Genomic DNA, 19,448 nt, shown 5'->3' on the forward strand with positions numbered 1-19,448 from the left:
TTGGCACTACCAACTTTCACGGGCCGCAGTCAGGTACCTAGGCGATTTCCAAGGCTGTTGATTCCGAGGAGGAAAGCGTTGAGTACATTTATTTCAAGTCTAATGAAGTAGGCGTAGGCGTGATATTCTTATTAAAGCGACAATGGGACCCTGCGCATATGACACAATAATCAGGAATTTGCTTCTAGTCAGCGCTCAGTGAGGTCATCGGTGGCTATTCGTATTACAAATACGCTAATACGTGGCCCTCAGCCCTTGGAACTTTGAAAAGAATTGTATTTACCGTATTGCCAGCACACACCGCTGAGTCATCAACTGGATCGTCCGCCTGGGGGGCAGCAAAGCATCTGGGCCGAATTGCTTTGTTACTATCAAACACGGACAATCTCTAGGTCACGTCTGTGAGGTAAGGCGGCCTAGTATCGAGTGCGTGTGAACATTGTACTCATAATCTCAACCAGTCCAACTCGGATAACCTACCGACACGAGTCTTCCGCATGTTGATACCTGGATGCTCTCTCATTTCCGCTTGATTAGGAACATGGTGAATATCTGATCAACCACCAACCGTCGATTGGGCGAAATTCAACAATAATGGAGCCCGCGGACAACCGATTCCGCGATATTGCGGGTTCTGCTGCTACACCGTTTCCTGATCTAATGAACGACCCGGCTTATGACGAAAGGGAAAAGGGATTTGACGACCTGGATACTTGTCGGATATGTCATGGGGAGGCAACGGAGGAGGAACCGCTGTTCTACCCGTGCAAATGCAGCGGTAGTATCAAATTTGTCCACCAAATATGCCTGGTTGAATGGCTGTCGCATTCGCAGAAGAAACACTGTGAGCTCTGCAAAACGCCGTTTCGCTTTACTAAACTATACGACCCGAACATGCCCCAGAGCCTCCCAGCACCTTTATTTCTAAAGCAAGCTTTAATTCAGTGCTTCCGAACACTGGTGACGTGGCTAAGATTTGTTCTTGTCGCGTTTGTCTGGCTTGGGTGGTTACCATGGTCAATGCGTGCGATCTGGAGGGCACTGTTTTGGCTTGCTGATGGTCGGTGGTCTGCTAGCGACAACGTTCGGACCCAGGCCGCAAAAAATGCCCAGGAAGGGCTCGGGCAATTGTTCGCAAATGGCAGTGTCGCGAATGCTGGTGTGGCTAACTCGGTAACTTCAACGATTTCCAATGCCGCTATCTCTGCGACTGCTGTGCCATCTGCACCATCATCGATGCTGGATTTTGCGACTCATGAGCCGCTCATGCTCACTTTGATCAAGAAAGTGATGCCTAATCTGTTCATGCCCGCATTCACCTCGACTGTTGGTCAAGGCAACGTGCAAAACAACTCCACAATTACTTCAACCAAACCTCGGTATCCATCATGGCTCTCAGATGTGAAATTTTTGAACTCCCTGACACCGTATCCAACAATCAATAATATGATCATGGATACATTGGAAGGGCAACTCATCACCCTCCTTGTGGTCGTTGCGTTCATACTACTCTTCTTAATTCGTGAATGGGTTGTTCAACAGCAGCCAATGGCCAATATTGCAGAAGGGGAGCGTGAGGCTGCTCTTCAATTGATTGCCAATGCCAATAATCGGATCAACGATCGATTCAACGAAGAAGGTGGATTTGGGCAACGAGAAGCCGCTCCTGCCCAGCCAGGAAACGAGCTCAACAACCCACGCGCTGAAGCCAATGAGTTGGATAATGAGATCCTCCCTCGTTTCGCTCCTCACTCTCCAGCTCCTTCCTCGAATGGTTCTGACTACGATCTTCCTGGATACGAAGCGGAGCTCCGAGGATTGGATGAAAATGACCCAGACTATGAACCAGAAGGTCCTCCTCTCACAGCTCGTGCTCAGGCCTTCCGAGACCTAGTGGCCCGGACTCATGGCAATCACGAAGAAATGCTGCGTATACTCCGAGAAGAGGCTCATGGGGATGATTTTGATTGGATTGTTAATGCAATCACTGGGGCGACCGTCAACCGAGATGCATCGGCAGGGCCCTCTTCTCGTCCAGGTGATAACGATAACCCAGAAAATCTGGATGGCTCTGATGCTGTCAATTCTGTGGATGGAGGCACCAATGACATCTTGCTTGATGCGCACGCCGGACCCTCTGTTCAAAGTCCGGTCAATGAGTCACAGGCTAGAGATAACGCCTCCCCTATCGTTGATATACAACCGGAAGAAAGACCTCCGCAAGCCATCGGGGAGCGGATAATTGACTGGTTTTGGGGAGACATCACACCCATAGAGCGCAATGCAGAAGAGCCAGTTCTCGCGGACGAGGAGCATATTGTCCAGGACCCGGCTCTGGAAGATCCATTTGTGCCTCTGCCAAATCGCATGGAAGACATCCAAGCAAATGCTAACGCAAATGCCGCCGCTGGTCGCGCTGGGCTAGACCCTAACGACGTGGAAGCAGTCGAAGGGGATGACTTCGAAGGGATTATGGACCTCATTGGCATGCAAGGCCCCATCTTCGGGCTCTTCCAGAACGGTGTCTTTTGTGCCCTTCTGATTGCCTTTACGGTAGCTATTGGGATCTGGCTCCCTTACTTGTGGGGTAAAATTGCCCTTGTTCTGCTGGCCAACCCTCTTGAACTTGTCATTGGTGTTCCTATTACGGCTGTCGAAGTGGTCGCAGATATCGCCCTTGATACTCTGATTGGTGTCGTGGGATATCTTATGTACTGGTTCAGCTTTGTTTTCAAGATCATACTGAGTCCTTTCAGTGCTTTTATTCCCATTGCGGAATGGATTCCTCGGGACAAGTCTGTCACCAGTGCATCGCTTTCCCTCATCGACGCGAGCAGCCACCGCTTGAACAAAGTGATAAAGGCGTTTTTGGTGTTCCATGAATCCGATATTCCTATGTTTTCCGTGCTATCACACCAGGCGCTTAAGCTACACCAGGCCCGCCTCAACGTCGTTTTCCACTGGGTCTTTGTCACCTTTAAGTTTATATTGCATGACTTCCCACTTCGGATTGTGACACTCGGTGTTCCAGGCGCTCTGTCATTCGACCTAGATTTCTCACAGGCCAAGATTCTTACTAGCCAAATACAGCAACAACTCACCAATATTGCCAAATCGTCAGTCTTCTCCATGCCAGGGACAAGATTTATGAATGCAAGCGCGGCAAAAGCAGCCTCTGCCACAGTGCCAGTCGATTACGAACTTGCCGTGTGGGATTCCAAGGACCGAGTCATTGCTATCTTTATGGGCTATCTGCTTGCGTCCATGATCGGGCTTCTCTATCTGCGAATCACAGGGCTGCTATCTGGTGCCAACCGGGGACAACGGATCGAGGGAATGCTTGCTGAGGTCTTAATCCAAGCCGGAGGAGTGATGAAGGTTATTCTAATCATCGGGATCGAGATGATCGTTTTCCCTTTGTACTGTGGTAGCCTTCTTGATCTTGCTTTGCTTCCGCTCTTCTCTGAAGCTACAGTGACCTCCCGCATCGCATTCACAGCTGCATCCCCGCTCACATCGCTTTTCGTGCATTGGTTTGTTGGAACTTGTTACATGTTCCATTTCGCCCTCTTTGTTTCTATGTGCAGAAAGATTCTCAGGAGCGGTGTTCTTTGTAAGTGTCATTATCCCCTGGTTTAATGTTCTCGCTAATGCTCGAGTATAGATTTCATCCGTGATCCCGACGACCCAACTTTCCACCCGATACGTGATGTCCTCGAACGCACTATCACTACCCAGCTCCGGAAGATTGGTTTCAGTGCCCTTGTATACGGGGCGCTGGTTATCGTTTGCTTAGGAGGCGTTGTCTGGGGCTTGCATTTTGCACTCGATGGAGTTCTCCCCATCCACTGGTCAGCCAGTGCCCCCATGCTTGAATTTCCGGTTGATCTTTTATTCTACAACTTTGTATTGCCGGTAATCATTCAATCGTTCAAGCCCTCGGATGGGTTTCACGATATCTACAATTGGTGGTTCCACAAGTGTGCCCATTTCCTTCGTCTCAGCAACTTTTTCTTCCCGGAAAGACATCCAGAAGAAGAAGGCTACCACGTCCGGAAGACTTGGTGGGCCGTTCTCTCAAGAAGCAAGGGTGATTGGCAACACCCGGTTGTTGGAAATGATCAGCTGGCTGCAGCTGAACGGGAAAATCGCGAGGTCTACTTTTTGCGAGATGGCCGATACGTGCGTGCCCCTGGCTCTGATCAAGTTCGCATTCCAAAAGGCACCAACGTTTTCCTTGAGGTTACCGAGAACAATGATCGAATTGATATGAAGCATGATCCTGCAGACGGTCTACATGGCCGATCCAGCAGCATGTTTACCAAAGTTTATGTCCCCCCGTCCTTCCGGACCCGCATCGCTGCCTTCATCCTTCTCATTTGGTTATTTGCTGCTACCACCGGAGTAGGCATCACTATTATTCCTCTAATCATTGGTCGGAAGATCATCATGTCCTACTCGTCCACCCAGGCACCAGTGAACGACGTTTACGCATTTTCAAGTGGTCTCTGTGTGGTTGGTGCATTTGCCTACTTGGCATACTACTCCGGCACCGCACTTGATTTTGTGCGAGAGCATTCAGGCGGATACATTCGTTCCCCCCGCCAGGCAGCCCAGACCAGTCTTGACCTTATGCTACACGCAGCTCGGCTTCTTTACGTATTTATCGTTGCCGTTATTGTTCTCCCGTCACTCTTCGCACTTCTCACTGAACTATATGTACTCATTCCAGCGCACACAATCATCGGTGACGGTGAGTCACATGTTGTTCACGTTGTTCAAGACTGGGCACTAGGGGTATTATATGTCCAAATGGCTGTCAAGTTGACTTTTTGGCAACCCCATTCTTGGGTGGCAGCTGCGGTCAACAGTGTTTTCCATGATGGTTGGCTGAAACCAAACGTGAGTATTGCCACTCGTGCCCTCGTCCTTCCAATCATTCTCTTCGCCTCGGTTGCGATCGCATTGCCCCTGTCATTTGGATTCATTGTGCGCTGGACAATGTTCTACTCGCATGTCGAGGTGCAGCCTAATATCTATCGCTATGCATATCCCACCACACTTTTGATTGTGTTGTTTGCATTTACAGTGCATCTACTTATCAAACGAGTGGCGGTCTGGCGTACCAATATTCGCGATGAAGTCTATCTCATCGGCGAACGACTGCACAATTTCAGCGAAAAACGAGCACGGGATGTCGGTGTGTCGCGAATGATGACAGGATGACGAAACGGACATGTGGATTTTCTGGTTTGGCCTCGATGGCCTGGTTGCTCCGGCGACTCAATAGCATCTTAGCTTTCTTGTATGTACAATTAACCCAAATCAATAGAATGCAGAATTTGACTACTACATCTGGCCGCTTCCTTCCTGAGGCATCCATTCCTATACGTAATTGGTAACGGTAATACCGTAATATAACCCCCCCAATTGCCTGCTGCCTGCCACGTGACCCACTTCTAGCCTCTCTTGTGATCGCTCATTGGTTAGGCAACAGGATTCCCTCGATGCGCCGTGTGGTTATCGGCCTTCATCGCCGTGCTCAAGGCACCCATTGAAACTGCTCTGCAAGTCTTTGTCGACTCCCTTTCTTATTTCTGATGGATAATTTGCCCCTCAGCGACTCTCACTATGTGTTCTTGAACATTCCCAACTGCAGCGCCTTCCCTCGAATGTCCGAACTATATCTGTGATCCTTATCGATCCCTCCGCAATCGCCAAGATGTCAGTCCTCCGACATGGAGGAGGCGGGGGCTTCCTTCAGCGCCGCCTCACAAAGCTATATACCGATACGAAAACCTCATGCGAAAGTGTTACAACCGCATCAAAGGCTCTCGATGACCCTGAGCTTGTTGCTCTCCACGGGAGTTTCCAGAAACAGAGGGACCGCTTGCTGGCATGGGGTCTAGATTGGAGCGACGCGAGCGCCGCGCAGCCCAATGATATCGATGAATCTTTGACTGCCGCAGGATTTAGCGATGTTGTCGAGAGTGTCATGTCATCCATCCAAGAACTCCTCAATGATGCCGAACAAGTCCAGCATTTGGATGCACCTATGCTGCCTCCCAAGGACAGAAAACTCGATCTACCATCAAAGGATACCCTTGGTAGCAGACCACTTAAAACGCAATGGACGGAGCAAGACATAACTCGATCGAAGACGATTTTGAACGAACTCACTGGTTGCATCGATACTCTTTATGACCTTTCACGCTCCCGACGAACAATGGCTTCCAGCATGTCATCCACCAGGAACAGTGCCCGCCGCCCACGACCGAACCCAACCTCGCCCTACGATTCCTCGCATGGCTCATTTTCTGAATCGAAGGAGAAAGTACAGAGCCCGAAGCAAATGTTTGGCCCATTCACCTACTCCCCAGCGACACCGCACCGTGATTCGCGTAACCCCTTCCTGCCATCGGACCAACTCCTTATAGATCGATCGGCTCTACAATTATATGGAGCGGCCCACGATAACAGCCCACCACCATATGAACCTGTCGCCGCGTCTTCCAATTCGCGTGCTGTCGGACGCTTGAAGTCCTCGGCATCACCTCTTCTTGCCTCTACAAAAGAGTCCCATGTCTCAGTGCTCGTTGAGTTCATGCCTATCTTAGCTGAGTCAAACATGGAGAATAGGAGCTCTCGATTGGAAAAGCTTCAGAAGTCCCTTGAGCAATTGCTGCAGAATGCCAGAATCTCCCATTTGGGGTTGATGCGGTTTTTGGGTTACTGCATTGATAACTCGAATGCTCGTTATGCTTTTCTTTATCAAATGCCGGTTGACTATTTCCCATTCCTACAGAATCCAAGTGATCTGTTGAAAGAGTTGAAACCTAAGCCGTTGGTAGCTCTTCTTCCTTCAGCAGAGGAATACCGGGAGAACCGAGTTCCGAATCTCGACACTCGTTTTCGGTTAGCGTACGACCTTTTGATGTCGGCTCTCCATTTGAGAAGCCAGAATGCGGTTCATGGAAACGTAAACAGCAGCAACGTGATCTTTTTCCCTGGCAGAAGTGATGCTAGTGACGATGAGAGCGGTCTTGCACCGGATCTTCGTCGTCCTTATCTCACTTCTCCGGCGCGGTTCTCCGGAGATGGACCGACTCCCGAGCCGTTATCTTCTGCAATGTATCGTCATCCAGAGGATAAGCGGTCAGTCGAAGATGATGGTGCCTGGGCCTATGATCTTTACTCACTAGGCCTCATCTTATTGGAGATAGGGTTATGGGCACCAGTTGGACGGCTTTGGAAGCCGAAGTACGACCGCTCGTGGTTCAAGCATCGCGTGGAAGACCTCTATGTCAAGAAGCTTGGCCCAAAGTGCGGTGGTGCTTATCAGCAAGCAGTTCAGCTATGCCTTGATGCCCCAAACTTCCATTTGTCGACACAACCGATGACCGATCTTGGCCTTCGTGTGCCCCAAATCTACCATTACCCGGTGCTTGACTTGTCAGATCCTGATGGTACCTTCTCTTTCTCAATGAATTTCATGTACACAATTTGCAAAATTCTGTGGTCATGTTGCCGGATCGATATCTTCTCGGCACCCTCGGCGGAGGAACTGGATGACTGCCTTCCACTCGCCCTTGTGCCTACTCCAGAGCCAGTGACCATTCGGGACAAAGTGAACGCATACAAGTCATCGAAGCGTGAGATGTCCAATCTAGACACTAAGCTCTCCACAATCCCGGGTGATACATGGGGTATCATCAATGAAGACAGGAGCTTCGAAAAGCCACAAAAGAAACGTACCGTGAAGAGGCTTCCGAACTTGGAAATACCCGACGAACACCTACAAGAATGGAATTTTCAAATCATGCCACGAGTGAGTCGTCTTCTTCAGAAGATCTTGAAAGGGTCTTCCGAGTCGTGCGGCGTAAATCTCATAATGACTGGCGAGTCGCCTGAAAGTGCTAAAACGACAATCTGTGTCACCTGCGCTAGTGTGAAGAAAGTCAGAATGGCTCTCAAGAAGCACTTCGCTCTTGGTAGAGACGATTGGGATTTGATTGTCCTCCGTGGGGATATTGAACGCTCCAAGGTTCCCCGGAATAGACGCCGGAGGCCAGCCAAGGCTCGCCCAAATGCATCCAATGATACGCCCTTTCGCCAGCGAGAGCTCAACCCATGTCACCAACAGCGACCTCTGTGCGGGGCATCCATTGGTGCGTTTCAAAACGAGGAGCATCTACCCCCCGTCTCATACGGAGGAGCCGTCTTCGTCGATGGCTTACCTTATGGCCTAACTGTTCACCATATGTTGGAGGCTCCAAGCGACGATGAGGGCCAAGACAATGATCCTGCAGATTTCAACCAAGACGCCCCTTCGAGATCCTCTAGTAACTGGCCTCCTGATCCACCAAATATCCCTCATCCTGGGTTAATGTACGACTATCCAGAGGATGAGTCGTCTGAGGAGAACTATGATTTCGAAATTTCGGATCTGGAGGATGGCGATGATCCATCACATGGCCTCGAGTCTGGATATGATGAGTTCTGGCTTTCCGATGAAGATTCATCAGATGACGAATCTCTCGGTCCTGATGAGGTCGATGATGATGCTGCGTCTATTGGCGATACTGCTGGTGTTGAACCGGGCGAAGAACCTCGGCTGCTTGTCACACAACCAGCTATTGACGACGTACATGAAGACTTTTTTCCCTCCCCGGAAGATCGTGACGACGAGCACTTAGCCTCACACTCCTTGGGTTTTGTTCATGCATCCTCTGGAATAAGGCGCTGGACCCGAAATGGGCTGAAACACGAAATCGACTGGGCGCTCATCAAAGTTGACGATGCCCGTATGGACCCTCGCAATATCATTCTCGATACTACCAGATCCAGTAGCGCGCGCCCAGGACGTCCCATACCACCACAACCTATTTTCCTGAATCAAGTAGCTCGGATGGAGGAGCTAGGTGGTTTGCAAGTTCATTGTTGCGGTCGTACAAGTGGACTACAGACAGGGCAAATATCCAAGGCCATGACATTGGTCAAACTTCACGGACGACATTCTTTTTCAACCAGCTTTTGCGTCAATGGGAACTTTGGAGGTAAGAATTGCACCTCGGCAGATCCATGTTCATGTCTATACGATCCTTAATTAGATACCCTTTTTTTTTTTTTGTCATGTATACCCATCATTTGTTATCCTTCTTAGCTGGTAAACAAACAGCGTTTGGATCTTAAGACACCGACTCGTATCGAGTAAATGTTTCATGAAGCTAATTTCTCCTGATCCGATAGCCCCCGGCGACTCTGGTGCATGGGTTTTTGACCGTCCCACCGGCCGTGTCTGCGGCCACGTTCTCGCCTGGTCTGCAAAAAGCAATACCACCTACATCTCCCCGATGGAGGTGACGTTCGAGGACATTGCCCGGACCCTCGGCGCCTCCCTTGTCTCCCTTCCTGGCGATCCGAGCCGCTCGATGGGTTACATGAATCCTACCTCCCCTCAATACCGTTACCAAGCACAACGGCTCCCAGGGGACTTTGGCCGCCTGGCTCTTGGTGCTGGGGGCTCGCCTGGCCCACCTGTACCACCCCATCCTCATCATTATCTTCACCCTCATCCTCATCCTCATCCTCATCCTCACCCTCACCCTCACCCTCACCCTCACCCTCATCCTCACCACCCGGGTTACGGTCGTCCCCCACCTCCTCCTCCACCCCCTCCTGGCTCCCGAGAAGCCCATGGCCCGGTCTATCGAGGACCTGTGCCTCCGATCCCACCCTCTCTCCTTACCGGTCCACGCAACGTTGAGCGACAACTCGCTTGATCCTTCGGGGATCTATGACACGGGCACAATTTTCTGATGGTTCATGGCATAATGGTCTTGGTATACCGCAGTACTTTTCTTTTTCTTTCTTCATTATATCAATGTTTACGGTCACCGAGGATACCCAGGCTGGAGCGCTTTTTGTTTTTGGTCTTTTTGTTCGCCGTTGTGCATCTTCGTTGTATAAATTCTCTCGCGGGGGCGATTCGACCGGGCTTCACGAAAGATGTATACACCTTACTTGGGCTTGCTATAAAGCCGAGGAGCACACGTTCTTCATTTCATAGAGCTATAACATACATGACGATTAAGACTGAATCTTGGAGGATTATAGCCTGTTCTAAGACTAGATCATCGACCAAGGTAGTAAAGATCGCTACGTCATCGGTCTATTGTCTCATCATCTACTATCGTTCTTTGTATATCTTGTACACCAGATTTCTACTGTATATTTACCAATTAATCAATTAAGATCTCCATTTATCATCGGGTATGAAGACTTTCGATATTCCAGGTTCGGATGATCGAGATATCATTTAAACAGTCTCAACCCTAAGGTCGCACCTGCAGATCTAGAGGCTTTATATGCCGAGTACCACCAACCCAGCCCTGATGTACAACCCACATGCCTTTGTGCGATAAGTAGAGTTGCTCAAATGCCACTGGACTTCTGAATTAAGCCAAATAGATCGTGAGGTCTCCCTGGAGGCTGAGATATAATCCCCACGCCTCCATGACCCTACATTTGAGCTCCTAAATCCACCACGGCTTTTGAAATCGCAATTTCACTCGGATGTATGAATAAATAGACTCTTTGAGTCTCGAGAGGTATCAGGTTTTGCGATACTATGGTTAGCGACTGTAGTCCGTTCAACTCTTGTGTAATTCTGAAACGCCATTGAACGACAGTCACTTCAGGGGTCCATTAATTTGCCGAAGGATTTTATACCTCGATGCAATATATATAGTGTAGCACGGAGTGTAGAAGTCCTGGATCTTCCTTCCCACAGGACTATCGACTAACTCTCATTCAATGGCATTGCTGTGAGGTTTAAGCAATTTAACTCAAAAGGCAAGCCTTTCCCAAACTTGCATATTTCAATGATCGAATAAGCAACTATCTTTCTGCTGTGCTCAGTGCTCATATGGAATAGAAATACCACTCCCACATAGCTCCATGGCGCTATCCAAATATCTCTTGATTCTTGTACTCGGGCTAATCCTACTAGCCACCGATGTCCTCGGAGAAAGAGTCGTCTATACGGTATGGTACGAACAGGGTCTTGGAGGCCATCCAGCACATACTAGTCGTAAGGGAACGATCGCAGATGAGCACGTACAGCCCCTCTTAGACCATATTCATGAATGGTCAGGGGGAAGATATAGGGCCTCGAGAAGCAGACATCATCTCATCAATGTTTCAGCGCATGAGCGTACTGAAACTCTCAATCAAGCCCACCAAGAGGTCCAGGATATGATTCATTTGGTCTGTCAGCACTTGAGAGATTGTGGGCGTACATCGCCGTCATCTGAGTGAAGTTGAGATATATGTCTGTACTGGTGTACCAGCAAACGCACTGTCTTTACTTTTGTGTGGTTGAGTATTCTAGTGTTTGGAATGGATCCCTGGAGAGTGTACTCGATAGTATGTCGGCATTTCCTGGGATGGTGGTTCCAGTGAGAGTATGAGATGGAAATCGGAGACAATATGAGCTTATGGTCGTTGAATGGAGTTTCCTTGTTAGGTTGCCGTGTGACGAATGCCTCTAGCAAAAGGCCTTTCCTCCAGCTCAAGAGACGGTTAAAAGGAACCAATGTCCTGATTAGCTCTCCTGCTATAATCCTAGGGTAAGACTATATTGTAGGCTCGGGAGTATCACTATGACAGGATAATTTGAAGACACCATGATGGGACAAATAGATTGTTGTGCTATGAGCCTGAGATAATGATGGTCCAATGACAGCTCCATGCTAGAGATAAATGGATTTTGAATGAGACTGCGGCTCCTGTGATAACCCCTAGAATCTGATCCATCACTCCGAGCAAAGTTTGCTCGCTGTTGAGAACCTGTATTCTAATCCAGACCATGCGAGGCGATTTGGCACACAAACTTGTCTTCGTCCTCATATTCTGACAGCAACCACAGGCCGTACCTCGAAATTGATGGGGTAATCATCGCGGGATCCAAGAGCATCGCCTATCATTATGCCAGCTCTGGATATCAGGTCAAAATCGCAATCGGCGATCTGTTTGCCATCCAGCAGATCCCAACACCCGCGCTGTATATTCCAGACGAGGCTTATGTTTTCCTGGGCGCCCTCAAGCTCCCACCTCGGATTTACCCTGAGGCTGTTCCGGTCCCCCTTGTCAAACTTTGGAGCTTCATGGAGAATGACATAGAGGACTGTATCATAGTAAAAGCAGGTCATTGTGTTGTAGACGTGTAAGGAATCGACACCTTTATTCAGCCACCTCTCAGACACAGCAAAGCGTGTGAGGTTGATGGGTACGGACACCCTATCTGGAGGATTGAGATCCTCATGGGCAGACCAAATATCCCGCTGAAAGGTGTCGACCTCGTCCGGACCGATCCATAACACGTCGCGCATGGGGTCAAATGGGCGCAGGAAAACCGCGCACTGTCTCTCTTGATGGAACAGAATCTTGATACCCTGCGTGCGAGCCCATTCAATTGCAATGGCACGGGCTTCATGGTTCACGGCGGTGAGGGGGATCTTGACTGTAATGTAATCAAGCAAGTCGGGACGGAACTCCATCTCCACGACCGTCTGTTGATGGTGGTTATTCTCATCTTCGTTTTCGGGCGTGGCAACTGGACGCCAACAGCCGGCTCGGTATGGAGTCAGTGCCGGCGGGTCTGTCTCAGGCAAGCAGCAACGCCATATCTCAAGGCGCAATTCGGCAGGAAGGACAGGGAATTGATGGAAATTTGAGGAGCTGGTCGCCGGCGCGATCATCATTGAGATACTCATGGTTGAAGATGCCAGTGTGAAATTCCAGAGCAGAGGGTAATAAGAGAAGAAGAGTACAAAGAAACAGTGATTGTTTCAGTTGATAGGCATCTACCCCGGTGCCATGCCTGAGGCCGTCGTGATGGTCATCAACGTATTGAGCTACTCTCTGACCTTCCGGAACATTGTCAATTCCTATTTAGTGCTTTGTTCTCTATTCTTTGTGTCATATTTCTTGGGATATATGGAGCTAGATGGGTACATCGTAGACAGAAGCCTCCTTAGGGCTCAAAGAGATTGAATAATGGAATTGAATCAAAAGGCAGGGATGTAGTGATATCCATTTTGTGAGGTTTAGGGAATTAGGCTCTAGTCTTTCTACTTCGCAATCATATCAGACCTGATGACAATCGGAAACACACCCTGGAATCTTTACTATAATCTACCGTGTTGAGTCCTGCGCCTGGTGTTGCCTATGGCCTCCAAAGCGAGACAAGAAACCTGTTCCTGGGTCGTTGCATTGAGCTTCAAGCGGTTGTTCAGTTGTCTATCACCTACACCCTGCGATGACGTTTTATGGAAAATTCCACCAATTCTGGTGTTCGAAGCTTGGGCATACTGCAACCTATGCACCATGGAGGCAGCATCACCAACGGTATGACAAGGCTATAGCGAATTACCTGTGGAGGGCATGGGGCTATATGTCAAAGGCGATGAGGTGCTGAAACAAAAGAACCAGAGAGCCCACCCATTAGGAAGATACCGTTGTAAACGAGAGTTTGTTGACGCCATGATCAAGCCCCCTCTTGCGTATGTGGTTGCTGATGCTCATGCTCGTCATAGTCATCCTCATCTTCATTCATACTCTCCCACTCGTCTTCACCATCGCTCTGATCAACGTCTGCATCGTCTCCAAGCATGCTGAGTAGTTGTAATAACCCGGCTTGTGTGCGCCATGTATCTTCAGTTGGCAGATTCGGGCCGGAGCTAGCTTGTCCTTCGCCTGTTGTGTCATCGGATCCAGAAGCCTCGTCAGAGAGATTAGGAGCCAGGCTGACTATACGTATGACTTTTGTAGGGAAGACTCTGGGGATACCTCCACCATGCGGTGGAAGTACCCCACCAGCACTGTTAGAATCACGCCAGCCAAGAGTCTGTAATACCTCATGTTAGCCCTCCCATTCAGACTTTTTTTTCGGGAGTTGACAGGTAAGAAACTTGTACTTACTGTGTAAGTAGACATAATAGCATCATCCGCCAACGCCATATAACTGATTGGCACAGCAAGCTGCGGAGCGGAACTAGTGAGCAAGGCGTACGAAGCACGAGTGGGATTATCCACGTTCTGAACCCTATTGTCATCATCCAGTGCAACGACATAGATCCGATCTTGAATCTCGAACATCACACGGTGATTGCGGACTGATAACCAGCCCCCGAGGTCAAAGCTCAACCCGTCTGAGTCGCATTCTATAATGGAACTATTCGCCGCGAGGCTAGCTTCATCGCGGAGAGCCTTGCGGAAGTCTGAGCAAATGAAGACACGGCCCGCACGGGAAAAGCCAACAAAGAGGTCGCCATGCAACATTCCCGCTCCCCATTCGTCCTCCCCATGCCGAACGTGATCTGCCTCATCCGGTGGTGGCAGTGGACCTCTAGCGATTTGAATTGGTATCAAAGAATCCTTTCCGGAAGGTCCAGGAGCAAATGATTGTGGCATTGGACCAAGTCGCGCGGCTCCAGCTAAAGCTGCAGCCCCAGAAGCAGTAGATGCCGGGGGAGGGGGGATGTGATATTTCTCTGTCACTTGAGACGGCTTCAATGTGCCTAGAAACGCACCCGATTCTTTATTGTAGGCAAAATAGCCTTTCGCTCCCATTGAATAGATCACAATGTCCGCGCTTTGGTCAAGATGACCAATGCCCCCTCTTTCAATTTTTAGGTGCGTCTTCCGCTTAGGAGGCCGCTGTGTCATATCGTAGACAAAGCCCTGACCCTCGTTAGAAACAACACAGAGAGTCCAGTGGGATAACTGGAACCCTCTAGTTTGGCAATCATGGGTCAATGTAGCGATGCGCCGGAACTCCCCACGCTTCGCACCTTCATGGTCTGTCTGCCAGACCTCAACGGAATCTCCTTCATCGTTGAACACGGCCATTCCATCCTGATACTCTAAATGTGCGTGTCGACAAACTCCTTCTCCCCCGCTATCTACCGAGGGAAGTCGCCAAAGAATACGGCCCGTGTCCATATCAGTGACGTTCAACCCGCCAGCATGGGAGGTGGAAATGAAAAAGCGACGCTTAAAGTCGGCCCGGAATCGCCAAACCGGGTCATTCCCGACCTGCACCACGGACTCATGGCTGACTGGACGCTGCGCGGCCCAGTTACGGGCTAACAGTGTCTGGCGTTTGCACAGATCTTTCCATGATGCGGTGCCTTCAAATAATTTGGCGAAGCTGTGGGTATCGGAGAGGAAGGAGAAATCGCGGACACCTCCAAGTGGCTGAGCAGTCTTGCTCTCAGATGTATAAATAGCGTCTTGGTGGGTAACGTCGATAAATCGGTGCCAGGCTTTAGAAGTCGCGGTCAGGGAAGCAAGAGTGGAGACGGGGCTAAATTGTAAGATTTGGAGGACGATCTCTGGGGGCAGGACGGTGAGAGGATCCGCCATGTGCAAGCTGACGGCCATGTTCTCGAATAGAAGCAATTGAAGATTGTTACAGGAAGTGAATTGGAGCGGTGGGGGTGAGTATTTTGTCGTTCTCCACTGGGTATACGATGACGTAGCCATCGTCAAACTATCCGTGGATGCGCACGGCGGACAGCCCTGGAAGGTGTTCCCTGCTAAATTTAAGCTTAAATTGTTGTTATATGCTCAGGTCTCAGTCCTCTGGGTCTCTAGTTGTCCTGCCAGTGGACGTCTCCCAACCGAACCTGCGCAGTATCCGCCTCATCTCAAGCTGTCTCATTCGCTCTTCCATGTGCTCAATGGACTCTTGCCGATCTCTGTACCGTTTTCTGAATCCCTTTACAAGAACCGGGATAATTTCCCATCCAAGGAACATCAAGAGGCCTGCAAATAGAGCAAATAGTTGATCTTCTTCGTTGATCGACTGTGGGGCACACGGCATAAAGAAACACGATTGAGATGCCTTAACACTGCGAGCCACATAAGTCATAACAACATACCAAGCACTCGCACAGGTGAGCATTATGCTCCAAAAGATTGGAGCAACGAGCACAAGTAGATAGATATACATTGGGGCGAGGGGTAGCAGTCCCAATAACCACTTTTCATTCCTGGTGGCCTCGAGCATCATCATCGAGAGTATGAGCATAACAACTGACACGTAAGCAATTCCACGGAAGAGGCTTGCTATCACCCTCGATGCTCTCATTTTCTTCACTGTTCGCTTCCTCAGGTCGATGATCATTGTGGGCATCATTGGTATGTTCAAATAGTCGAGCAGCCACACGGAGAATGGCACAATAAAATACGGAGTTCCAGCAGCAACTCGCAAGTTGAAGTCCCGGGCGCCGCCGTGCATTCCTTGCCAGTATAGTTCAGGCACATTCATGGTTCTGATAAGCCCCGAGGAACTCAGTAATGCGATGGAGGGCAATATCATTCCGAGTAGGAGTGTCCATAAACGATGGCGTTGAGTCTTCATAGTGATACAATATCTCATCGTCACGAGATATTGTATCGAGGCATGAAAGGTTCCCCAGAACGTGATGGTGAATGCTGCAGCAATCGATCCTTGCATGCTGTTCAAATCTGCATCGTAGGTCGGAGAGTCTTGTGGAATACCTTGAGCCAAGCGGATCCCACGTAAAAGTCCGACAGCGGCCCAGTTCGTGCCGAGCAAAAAGAGCCATGTGTTTGGATCAAATCTCTCTTCTGAGCCTCGAATAAACCGGACCCACGAGGCTACGATGGAAAGGAACCATGCTGCCCAGCTTCCTGGTCCATAAAATCCGCTCACGTTTCCGATACCGAGGACATCAGGGGGCCCAGTTGTGACGGATAAATAAACGAAAGAACTGTCATCGGATGCTTCCGTACTAGATGAGCGGGCTGCCTCGGGTGAGGCGCTTGTCTTGTCAGTAGACACGGTCACATCGGTGGCTAGGGCACTAGTGACCTCGCTAGACTCGATAATTGGTGTTGGATTTGGCAATGAAAGATCTCTTATTGTTTGAAGTGCAAGTGCGCATGTTGTGGATATGAAAAGCAACGACAACAGTACAGTTTTGCGAATCATCGCATGTGTTGCAAAGAAGGGACCGAGGATCTGAAACTGCACTTGGTGAAACCACTTCAACGTTTTGATTCTTCAGGTATCTATTCGAACTCAAGTCTGATCAGGATAGTCATACGTACTTGATGAGGTTCCCCGTCACACCTGGGCAGCTCTGGGCTGTGATGAGCATGTCAGCAGCCTCAGCCACCGACTAGCGCTGTAGCGTGGCCTTTGGGCCAAAACAGACCACAAGTCCACGAGTCTTCCTAATTCATGGTTCTTTCCGTATGGCTAGATCGGCAGGAGATTTCATTCACCCCCTTATGTTAAGTGACCCGATTGCAAGAACTGTTTCGCGTTTTCCCCATGAACACACCCCGCTCATAAGCCATGGAGAACGACGTCCTCAAAAAGTTCGCCGCGCTCGACCTCCACTACTTAATTATAGGTGGAGGCACAGCCGGGCTAGCTGTTGCTGCACGTCTGTCCGAAACCCCCGGATTCACGTAGGAGTCATCGAGGCTGGCCCCTCGGTCCTAAACGACGATGATAACGGGGCGATTAATATCCCTGGCCGGTATGGCGAAACCATTGGCTCCCAGTACGATTGGAAATTTGAAACAACCCCACAGCCAGGCCTGGGAGGAAGATCGCTGCCATGGCCACGGGGTCGGGTATTAGGGGGCACAAGTGCACTTAATTTCATGGCCTGGAATCGGGGTCATCGCAAAGACTATGATGCATGGGCGGAACTGGGAAACATCGGATGGGGATGGGATGACTTACTGTATGAGTGATCAGCCCTACAGGATCATGGATCTATCTTGAATGGCCCTGGTGAGTACGGTGCTGAACTATACCGTGCAGGCCTTTTTTCCACCGTAGCGAGAGGTTCCATCCACCGAGTGCCACCCATCAGAGACATTATCGATCTTCATACGATTCCCAAGCCAATGGAAGGGATGGCCCTGTGCATACAACTCATGTCAAGCAGTATGGTATCGCACATCAATATTGGCACGACACACTCAATGCTCTAGGGGTGCCGTCCAGACGCGATAGTTTGGCTGGCGATAATACAGGCGTTTGGAACATGCTCTGCAGCATTGATCCTGATCACCAGGAGCGCAGCTACTCTGCGTCTGCGTACTATTCACCTATTGCAGAACGCCCCAACTTGCATGTACTTACTGAAGCAACTGCTATGGAGATCCTGTTAGAATCAAAACAGGAAGAATGGCATGCAAGAGGGGCTCGAGTACGCTGGCGTGGAATGGAAGCCAGCATCAAGGCACAGAAAGAGGTAATTTTATGTGCCGGTAGCGTGCAGTCGCCGCAACTCTTAGAACTATCGGGTATTGGCAATCGGGACGTGTTGAAAGCTGCGGGAATTGAGTTGAAAGTCCACAGCGCCAATGTAGGAGAGAATTTGCAGGATCACATGAGTATGGAAGGTACCCAGTGCTCCTTGAATCTTGGCTGATGCTCCTAGTGACTGCCACCATTTTTGAGATCCCCTCTAGACTTCCCACCCGTGATGATATTCTCAATGACCCAGTCCAGCGGGAAGCTGCCGATCATGCTTATTATGCCTCTCAGACCGGGCCTTGGACTGTGATGCCCTGTTCTGTGGCATATTGTCCTCTTTCGCAAATCCTCTCGCCCGAGGAATGTACCGAACTACACACACAAGCCAAGGAGATAGCGCAAATGATAGGGCGCCCGCATGATGCTATTTTAGCTAGTCAGTTTGAGTCAGGCCATGCGTGTGGTCAGATAGAATATCTCTTCGATCTTGGCAACTGGAGCCCGCACTTCGTTTCTGAGCCTGGAAAGAAATACGCCACGATGTTGCAAATGCTGCAGTACCCTTTCTCGCGCGGGTCTATCCATATACCTCCTAGAAGCCATGAAGGCCATGGAAAGGCTACGATTGATGAAAAGCCCGTGATCGATCCGCAGTACCTTCTCGGGCCAGGCGAGATTGACAAGAAGGTCATAGCCAAAGCACTCAAGTGGGGAAATCGCATCTGCCAAACCGAGCCTTTGGCAAGCCTGATTCACAGTCGTGTCTTTCCTCCATCTGCTACGGGACAAGACTCGGAAGAAAGGATATGGGAAGAATTTGTCTCAAACTATACTGTCACCGACTGGCACCGTACGTTTCCCCTTCAAGACCCATGCTTTCGGCAAACAACTAAGACATATACAGCCGTTGGGACCTGTGCTATGGGGAATGCCGATGGCACTCACGCTGGGGTCGTCAATGAGAGACTACAGGTTCATGGGGTCCGGTCCCTGCGGGTTGCAGATGCTAGTATCATGCCATTGCAGGTTGGTGCGCATATCCAAGCCACTGTATATGCGATTGCCGAAAAGGGGGCAGCAATGATATTAGATGACTGTGACCTATTGGATCATCTTTGAATCACTTGAGAAACAATGA

At 49.8% G+C, this 19,448-nt stretch overlaps 6 protein-coding genes across 6 annotated transcripts; 3 read left to right on the forward strand and 3 right to left on the reverse strand.

Annotated features, from left to right (window-relative positions):
* Positions 1 to 594: 594 nt before the first annotated feature.
* N7457_003230 (E3 ubiquitin-protein ligase SSM4) lies at positions 595 to 5,226 on the forward strand (the record flags this gene model as incomplete). The annotated part of the gene is made up of 2 exons (XM_057174275.1): positions 595 to 3,613; positions 3,665 to 5,226. The coding sequence occupies 2 exons, from the start codon at positions 595 to 597 to the stop codon at positions 5,224 to 5,226; spliced, it is 4,581 nt and encodes a 1,526-aa protein (XP_057034426.1).
* A 496-nt stretch (positions 5,227 to 5,722) lies between these two features.
* On the forward strand, positions 5,723 to 9,782 carry N7457_003231 (uncharacterized protein; the record flags this gene model as incomplete). Its single annotated transcript, XM_057174276.1, has 2 exons — positions 5,723 to 9,056; positions 9,250 to 9,782. 2 exons carry the CDS (start codon positions 5,723 to 5,725, stop codon positions 9,780 to 9,782), a joined length of 3,867 nt encoding a protein of 1,288 aa, XP_057034427.1.
* A 2,124-nt stretch (positions 9,783 to 11,906) lies between these two features.
* On the reverse strand, positions 11,907 to 12,776 carry N7457_003232 (2EXR domain-containing protein; the record flags this gene model as incomplete). The annotated part of the gene is made up of 1 exon (XM_057174277.1): positions 11,907 to 12,776. The coding sequence occupies one exon, from the start codon at positions 12,774 to 12,776 to the stop codon at positions 11,907 to 11,909; it is 870 nt and encodes a 289-aa protein (XP_057034428.1).
* Positions 12,777 to 13,549: 773 nt separating this feature from the next.
* N7457_003233 (F-box protein) lies at positions 13,550 to 15,447 on the reverse strand (the record flags this gene model as incomplete). Its single annotated transcript, XM_057174278.1, has 2 exons — positions 13,550 to 13,909; positions 13,984 to 15,447. 2 exons carry the CDS (start codon positions 15,445 to 15,447, stop codon positions 13,550 to 13,552), a joined length of 1,824 nt encoding a protein of 607 aa, XP_057034429.1.
* Positions 15,448 to 15,640: 193 nt separating this feature from the next.
* On the reverse strand, positions 15,641 to 17,023 carry N7457_003234 (uncharacterized protein; the record flags this gene model as incomplete). The annotated part of the gene is made up of 1 exon (XM_057174279.1): positions 15,641 to 17,023. The coding sequence occupies one exon, from the start codon at positions 17,021 to 17,023 to the stop codon at positions 15,641 to 15,643; it is 1,383 nt and encodes a 460-aa protein (XP_057034430.1).
* Positions 17,024 to 17,392: 369 nt separating this feature from the next.
* N7457_003235 (GMC family oxidoreductase) lies at positions 17,393 to 19,429 on the forward strand (the record flags this gene model as incomplete). Its single annotated transcript, XM_057174280.1, has 5 exons — positions 17,393 to 17,450; positions 17,513 to 17,789; positions 17,870 to 18,447; positions 18,495 to 19,160; positions 19,215 to 19,429. The coding sequence occupies 5 exons, from the start codon at positions 17,393 to 17,395 to the stop codon at positions 19,427 to 19,429; spliced, it is 1,794 nt and encodes a 597-aa protein (XP_057034431.1).
* Between the last annotated feature and the right edge of the window lie 19 nt (positions 19,430 to 19,448).

The sequence above is a fragment of the Penicillium paradoxum genome, assembly GCF_028828445.1.
Source record: "Penicillium paradoxum strain IBT 22861 chromosome Unknown utg000003l_segment0_segment0, whole genome shotgun sequence".
In the NCBI taxonomy this organism is placed as follows: Eukaryota; Fungi; Ascomycota; class Eurotiomycetes; order Eurotiales; family Aspergillaceae; genus Penicillium; species Penicillium paradoxum.